The sequence below is a fragment of the Acipenser ruthenus genome, chromosome 4 (genome assembly GCF_902713425.1).
Source record: "Acipenser ruthenus chromosome 4, fAciRut3.2 maternal haplotype, whole genome shotgun sequence".
Taxonomy (NCBI): domain Eukaryota; kingdom Metazoa; phylum Chordata; class Actinopteri; order Acipenseriformes; family Acipenseridae; genus Acipenser; species Acipenser ruthenus.
Window position 1 is genome coordinate 73,111,094 of NC_081192.1, and position 8,870 is coordinate 73,119,963.

Below are 8,870 nucleotides of genomic sequence, written 5' to 3' on the forward strand. Positions count from 1 at the left end.
GCCTCTGTGGGCATGCATATCACAAATTACCAGGCTCACATGGCAAGTTACCAACATGGCCTGTGGATGGACATGTCCAGACTACTGTCTGACCCCACGCCTGCAGGACTGATACTCTATAGTCTGCTTCTCTGCCTGCTGAGATACAGGGACAGCTAGTAGAACTCTCCTTTTTGGGGGCGACTCTAGATACTCCAACTACTGCCACTGTGTCACCGGACAAAAGGGCTGCGATAAGGAGGCTTGCAGCGAGATTTCTAAAGTTCACCTCTGCTCCGGCGAGTGCATTCCAGTAGCTGCTGGGACTCATTACTTCAGCCATTCTCTTGGTACAGAACACCCACCTGCATACGAGGGGTCTCCAGCACTGTCTTTTTCGTCAGTGGTCTCCTCTACAGACACCCTCGCACCAGGTAAAAATATCCACCAGAGCAAAGCAAGATGCAAACTGGTGGGTTTCCAACGACACGCTAGATCTCAGCTGTCCTTTCAGATGCCAGCAACCAGAGGATATTCTGTTCTCAGAGAGTACTCCATGGAAAGCCCTGGTACTTCCGGTTAGTAGCATGGCTGCTGAAAGGCATAAATTCGCAGTCAGGCATGGCCGAAACAGTGACTGAGGTTCTGTTGGCAGCAAAGAAGAATTCTACCCATGCATGCTAGTCTACAAAATGGTCAGAATTTGTGACGGTGCAGATCTAAGGCCGTTGATCATGTTCCTATATCGCTGCCAGGATTTCTGGAATTCTTGAAAAACCTGATGGATAGAGGTCTTGCTGTCACATCTATTAAGGTCTATTCATCTGCAATCTCTAGCTTCCTGCCAGGATGGGCTGACGTGTTGGTGGGATCCTATCCAGTAGTGAGTAGGGTTCTTCAAGGGGCTTCTACACCTGAGAGACCCCCCCCCCCACACACACGTCACGTTGTAACCCAGTGGAGCTTGTCTCTTGTATTGGAGGCTGTGTGGTCCAGTGGTTAAAGAAAAGGGCTCGTAACCAGGAGGTCCCCAGTCCCTGGTTCAAATCCCACCTCAGCCACTGACTCATTGTGTGACACAGAGCAAGTCACTTAACCTCCTTGTGCTCCGTCTTTCGGGTGAGACGTAGTTGTAAGTGACTCTGTAAGTCGCCTTGGATAAAGGCGTCTGCTAAATAAACAAATAATAATAATAATATTAAGGCATCTCATGCATCCTCCATTTGAGCCTATAGCATCAGCTGATATGAAACACGTCACTTTGAAAACTGCTTTCCTGACTGGGTTTATATCAGCTCGTCGTGTCAGTGAACTGCAGGCTTTAGTCATTGATGAGCCATACATGCAGTTTTAATAACAGGATCATCTGCTGGCCTAATCCTCCTTTTCTTCCGAAAGTAGTCTCAGTTTCACCTGTCACAAGCAATAATCAGGGATGGAAATAAGACGCCCATTGCATAGCAGTTTGATCCATTCCTGGTTTTACTATGAGTAATAAAACAAAACTGAGCTTGGTACCTACACCCTCTGGCTAATCAAGCTGGTGTTAACCTGGAATGGGTGAAACTGCTATGTAATAGGAGTCTTATTTCCAGTCCTGAATAATCATACCAGAATTTCATCCTCCACCTCATCAGTCAGTGGAGGATAAGGAATAGCATCTGTTGGATGTCAGACAGGTGCTATTGATCTACATATGTAGGACCAACTCCCTTTGGAATAGTGGTTAACTGTTCTCATTTGCCCCTCTCCTTTAAAGGCAGACCTGTGACAAAACAGACGATAGCAGCATAGCTTAAAGACTGTAAAGCTTTGTTACGAACTTGAAGAAAGACCGCTAGTGAAGCACGTCAAGGCTCATTCTCTCAGGGGTGTGGCTACTTCCTGGGCAAATATTAGGAATGTTCCTATTGCTAATATTTGTTTGGCAGCAACCTGGTCTTCCCCTCAAACTTTGATGAAACAGTAACTTGGATGTTTCCACCTCTCACCAGTTTGCGCATATGGTTTTATCCACTGTAGGGGATACGTTTTTAAGATAAGAATTTACCTGTAAATGGGTCTCTTCCAGTTCGGAGTGGACTCCCCATCTTCACCCACGTTTTTTTGGTGTATAGATAAAATACAGGACATCTGAGCCTTCTGCATCATTTCCCTTTATACTATTGGGTGGGATTGGTGTCATGACACACAGATAGAAAAGACCCACTTCTGGGAGAAGAGGGCTGTTTGTCCATGTTTTTCCTAGCCTGGTAGCGGAAAGGTTCCATTGTTGTGTGGAGTCCACTCCGAACTGGAAGAAACCCATTTACAGGTCAATTCTGTCTTTTTATTGGAGAAAGAACAAACCTCAATCTTTAATGCAGAGTGGTTTAAAAATGCTGTGATATCTGATTTGAATCTGTTTGTCTATACCCAGATATGTGGATACATTTTCACCTTGTGACAAGTGATGTAAAACAGGGCTGTCAATTGTTTAAAATAACAAGTACAAAGAGTTTTGGGATTGTTGGAGGTTAATAGACACTTTTACAGTTCTTAGTTATTGAGATTCAACATGTAATTGTGATGATGGAATTGTCAATTGATGTGTGTGCTTCTTTCCACAGTATGTCCAGGCTGACTCCCCCACCAATAAAACGCTTGCAGGTCTGGTGGTGCAGCTGCTTCAGTTCCAGGAAGATGCCTTTGGGAAACGTGTCAACAACCCAGCACTCACCAAACTGCCGGTGAGTGAAGTACTCTGCTGCACCCTTTATTTCTAAAAATAAATACATTGGTAATCTCCACAGTTGTAGATGGGTGTTAGGTGACATTTCCAACAAAGCTGTGGCACTGCCAGTCTTGAATCCTGATCTGAACAGCAACCGCTCCTGCTATTCAGTGTTTTCTGGGTGCCTCTTGAGTTTTAGCAGATGGCCACCTGTGCTAACGTTTTCCAGTGGCCTTTTGATTTAGAATTTTTTCCCTTAACCCTTTGCAGTACTATGTCAGACCGGGTCTGACATTACAATTTTTCCTTTCTAGTCCGATGTCGGACCCTGTTCGACTTCATTAAAAAGACGTCAAGCACAGGTCCCTAGTCGTTTTTTCTTGGGGAAAAAGCCAAGAAAAGCTTTCAATAGCTGAGACCGAAAAAAACCCCCATAAAAACAAAAACGGAGGCACATCTGAGCAATACGCATGGTCCCTTCACCACAGACATAACAGGGACATAAACAAACAAGATAGCTGTTTCCGCATCCGAAGATATATATTATAAATACAGCGAACAAGGAGTGGGGCAGTGCTGGAGATGCAGAGTGTCCTGTTGATATGCAGTGCCTTTTAAACCTGTTTTACTGTGAATAAAATACTTTTAAACAGCACATGTAAAATAAACAGCGCGTTTGAAAATAAATTGGACCTGACGCACCTGACAGGTGCTGAATAAATGGACCGTTAAGGGTGAAATGATACCACCAAACTACTTATATTTGCACTTGTTTTCAACTTGGATGCTATACTGCAATACACACTGCTATTATTATTTGTTTATTTAGCAGACACCTTTATCCAAGGCAACTTACAGAGACTAGGGTGTGTAAACTATGCATCAGCTACAGAGTCACTTAAAACTAGTCTCACCCGAAAGACGGAGCACAAGGAGGTTAAGTGACTTGCTCAGGGTCACACAATGAGTCAGTGGCTGAGGTGGGATTTGAACCGGGGACCTCCTGGTTACAAGCCATTTTCTGCTGTGACAGTGCTGTACATGTAGGACATGTATAATACAATTGATCATTCAAATAATCTAAGAAATAACAAGCAGTTTGTAAAAAAGTGGTAGGAATCTAGACTTGAATGCTTGTATCTAAAGTAGGGGGCACCCATCTCATAGAAGCACCCCCCTCTAGTGTTCCACGCTATATCAATACTTACAGTATATCATGATACCAAAATCCTACAATACCTAATATTGGGGTAAAAGAGAAATATCAAAGTATCACAATTTTTCGATAGTGTTTTTTAAGCTTCTAAAACCAAAACTAATTGTGTGCTTTTAAAACAATATATAGTAAGCTTACTCATTTCTGCTTAGCGGAAGTGACCAACTACCCAGCGCGCTGTGGGGAAATTAAATTACTGCAGCAGTCACGGAGAATTCCAGAGAAAGATGCTTGGTTTGGAACTATTTTGGATTTCAGCCAAATGACAACAGCAATCTGGTTGAAGGCGGACAGCCAAAATGTCAAGTATTTTAAAGTGAAAAACAAGGGAGGAAACACTAGCAGTTTATTGAAACATCTTTCAGATCGCACCACAATCTCTTTGCCAAAGTTTACTTTTTTCTTTTACCGTAGTTTCTTCAGTTCTTTTAGTTTTAAGTGAATCGCAATGCATATTACTTTTAAAAATATATATATAAATAAATTTAAAAAGCCACAGCAAAAATAACAAATAAAACAGGAATGTGCTAGAAGCTGATCAAAAGGGAGTTCCTTGATGCTTGTTTTAGTCATTACAGTGCATTTGCTATAATCTGCAAAAATATACTTTGCAGACATGCGTCATCAAAACTCTACTGCATGTCAAAATGATAAAAGCATTTTTATTTTCATAATACAAGTCAGCAAGCTACAATGTTAACGTGTTTCGACAGTTTGTCTTCATCAGGACATTGTAAAAGACCTGTACTTGCAACATTTTAAGGACTTCAAAGCCGAGACCACACCTTATATCAGTAGTTTAACAATTGGTACCCAATCAAGTCATTTAGTCAATGGTCAGTTAATAGATCATTATTTTCAACAGGTGATTATAATTACATCATGGTAATATTTTTTAGCGCTGATATAAACTCCTGTTGAGAGAGATAGATAGATAGATAGATATAAATATAATTAAGAGATTCCTTGTGATTGGAGTACTGTTATTTTGAATTAACAGTGCACTGTTTATTTTAAATTGCTCAAAACAGCTGCAGTGCTTATTCAATGGGGGCATTAATTAGAAGTACTATGGTTTTCAAATATTGCAGTATTTGAGGGAGGTGTATATTGAAGTTTATTTCTGTGGGTACAACTTGATCATAATGGCGAAGAAGTCCTACAACTTTAAACTGAAAGCTGTTGAGCTGGCAGATCAGTGTTTGACTAGGTGAGGACACATACCAGTGTATCATGGAGAGGGAAATAATAACAAGAGAAATGGCAATTCAACACAGAGGCAGGTTTTATTTTCCCTTTCTTTTCTTACAGTAGTTTCTATGAGTCGCAGGGCTAAACTCTTTAGTACACAATGCGTTTCTTTCTCTTCAACCAGAAAGACAACTAAACGCTCACGGTCTCCTGGTCCAGGCAGGGCTTCGGTGAGGAAGATAGGTTGATCCCGTGGCTGTCCCCTAAACCAGTGGTGCCAACTGCTATGGTTTGGCTGTTTTCCATGTAAAACTGAGGAGTCCTTCAGATAGAAGGGAGGCAAGCAGAGGTGCGGGCAGCACATTTTGAAGTTCATTATGAACTTTTATTTTTGGCTTTTGGGGTGTGTTCTCATCTGAATCTCGCAGTATGATTGTGTGATCTGTTGAGGAGCAGATTTTGTTTTGAAATGCCGTGATTTTCCTAATGATGGCCATTTATAGTTTGTTTTGCAATGTTTCAGTAAATCTATGTACAGAAATGGCAACGGTCTTTAAAAAAGAAAAAAAAAATTACAAATAAAGTACAAATATATTTCTTGAGACGTCGCAGCATCATGCCTACTGTGAGTATTGCAGGTGTGATTTGTGCGTGAAACACAGCGGAATAAATGAGATTGATGACCATGTGAAAACCCTGAAGCACAAAAGAAATACACGGGCAACTCAAGAAAATAGATCCTTGGACTTTTTAAAAAAAAAAAAAAAAAAAAAAAAAAAAAAACAGATCGCGAAAATGACGTACTTAAAGCAGAGACTCTGTACAAACTTTTTTAGAGCACAACTTACCAATTGCTGTTGCAGATCATGTATGTCCACTTGTGAAAGTGGCTTTTCCTGACGATGAAATTGCCTCCCAAGTGTGAGGACCAAAAGGATAGCAATCATTGAAACTTTAGCATCTGTTTCAGCCACTGAACAGGCCTCGGTTTTGAGAAGTAATCGTTTTGCCCTTGCAACAGACGGCAGCAATGACATGGAGTTGCACCCAGTTGTAATATGATACATCAGTGAAGAACTTGGCAAAGTTGTAATGCAGCTGCTTGCTTTGCCATCTTGCAAGGATATTTCAGCAACTGGAGAAAATATCTTTGACTGTGAATACAATATTAATCATTTGGAATACCATGGAAAAATTGCGTTGCTTTTGGAGCAGATAATGCACCTGTGATGCTGGGTGTGCATAAAGGTGTAGCTGCCTTTTGTAAAAATGGAGAACAAATCTGTCCATGTTCAGGGTTGTCCCTGTCATTTAATTCACATTGCAGCACAGTCAGCTGCAAACAGATTGCCAGCAAGAATCGATGCTAGACATATATTACTACCCCAACAAAAGTGGCAAATGGCACAAGCAGTTGAGACAGTGCCAGGACTTGTGTGGCACTGAAGCAAGGAATATCCTGAAAAATGTGAACACCAGGTGTGTGCTTAAGAATGGCTTTTATATATAAAACATATATGAATTGTATTTATATAAGTTGTTTATTGTTATTATTATTATTATTATTATTATTATTATTATTATTTGAATGTTCATTTTTTTAAAGCTAGTTGTATAATGACAGTGGTCTCAAAGAAAAAAAAGGCTTCTAAATAAACCCTGCCGGTTAATTTAGAAATCATTGTGATCGCAGTCGTGTTTTGTTGATTTTAGGCAACAATTTACCAAACCATATTAATCCACCACTGTAACTAATATTTTTAAATTACGTGTTCATTTTGTTATGTATTTATACATCTGGAAATTAGGAAAGGGTAATTTCTTAATTTTAATTTGGAAAACACCTTTGTGTGAGGGTAGTTTATTTATTAAAATTGGAAAATTGATTTGATTGCAGGGCCCTTAAAGGGGGAAGCGACTAATACACTGGTGTGACGTATGCGCCGGTGTGTCTAATATTAAACTACTGTACCGGTACCGCAATGGGCTTACTACAACTACGGTTATTATGGCTCACACAAACTGTCATCAACCTGATTTTTTTTTTATTTTTATTTTTTTCTTCCAGGATCTATGGCATTCAGGTCATGTTGCTAGGTAGAAACAAAAAACCACTGTTCTAATTTAAGTTTTAAGTTGTTACTGTCAATACCCTTAGTCATTTTGAATGTTAAATGCAAGCTTTCAGACGTGTGCGTACGTGGAGAAAAGAAAATAGTGGTTACAGTTATCAATCTTTGGAATATGAAAATGTCACAGCTATACTGCTTCGCTGTTAACACAATAGCTGTCAGTCTTTATAAATTTCCTTATTCCCACCCTCCCGAGCCATTGACTTGTCAACATTCAGACTGAACCCGCCCTTGGGAACCATAGCAAACAGCTGTTGGTTAGAAAGCTGAGTAAACTTCTCAAGTATTCAGTTTCGTTGTAACTGCAATACCATAATAATGCAGGTCACTTTGAGACTGGATAAAGTAGGACAGTCAGACAAAAAACGAAAATGCTACTCAACAGTTTTAAAATTGCTTGTTGTTGAATTACCAAAGTACATGTTAATCGCAATGCTGAAAAAAAATATGTGACTGGAGACAAAACAAAGACAAACTTAAAATGGTGAAAGAAACGCATTTCAGAGGTCACGTTTACACAGAGTTCTGTGTTTTGTATGCAGGACATTTTAATAACGCAAAAAAATAACAGCAGTTTGTTTCTAAAACAGATGTTAAAGACCACAGATCCCCTTTTATTGTTGGTATTACTAAGTACTTTTATGCAATGCAATGTGAAAAAAGTGGTTCCACTGCAGTTGCTGTATTAAAATTAAAACTTCACCGGTTACACTTTGTGAGGTTAAAATACTCACAAGTTGATTGCATTTGCTCAGCAATTGATACCCATTAGTTCTCCTTTCTCATCTGATCTTTATAATCAGCTCTATCGACGCAGGGATAAACACTGAGCAGCTTCTCGACAAACAAACCAGTCATCCATTTTGCCGTTGTAATAACCGTAGCAACGAGGTCAGCGACAAGGTCAAAGTTCACTTGATTTGAAATGTCAGCGACTGCAGTTTGAGCAGGGCGACATGACATCGATGATCGCCAGTCGAGCGGTGTTAAGTGTATAAAACATACCCCCCACTGTGGCGTATAGGTGAAATTTACCCGCGTCCGGCAGGTGTTGATTTTGAACCCTGATTATGATGTTGACAGCTACCCGCTGAGACATTGGTACATGTTCTACAACACTGATTTCTATGTCGTGAATGGGGGATTTTCAAAAGAAAACATTTCATAGTAAGCTTGTCTATTTCTATTACCATTATTTATACTGTGTACTGTTTTGCATGTTAATCTGAAATAGTTACATTTGAAAATATAACTGTTGATGCAACATGCAGATGTTATGGTTGAAAACAGATTTTGAGATGGTATGCTTTTTACAAATGCACATTTTTAAAGGCTGGTGCAACCTCTGCTGCATTATTTTATTTATTTTTTTATTTAAATTCCTGTTTCTTCACAGTAAACAGTGGCCATAGACATGTTTTCATAAAGTAATAACATGAGGTTTACTTGTGCCTTATTGTAGCTGAACAAAACCAAACAAAAACTGAAATGTAATATTAAACACACAAAAAAAAGGGGAAAAAAATTACCGTTTTGGTTCTTGTTTATTACGTTCCACGTCACAAAGTCGCAACAAATATAATATATACAATTTATATAAATTGCTACACAACATTTACAGCAAGTTTGGCACTGTTTA

The 8,870-nt window shown here is 39.6% G+C and overlaps 1 protein-coding gene across 5 annotated transcripts in view; it reads left to right on the forward strand.

Moving 5' to 3' along the window:
* LOC117400460 (SWI/SNF complex subunit SMARCC1-like) overlaps nucleotides 1–8,870 on the forward strand; it is a 55,733-nt gene that overhangs the window by 4,185 nt on the left and 42,678 nt on the right. For all 5 annotated transcript variants that reach the window (XM_034000474.3, XM_034000476.3, XM_034000475.3 and 2 more), the window contains exon 2: nucleotides 2,589–2,708. In XM_034000474.3, coding sequence (XP_033856365.2) covers nucleotides 2,589–2,708 — 120 coding nt within the window. The remainder of the gene's footprint in view (nucleotides 1–2,588; nucleotides 2,709–8,870) is intronic.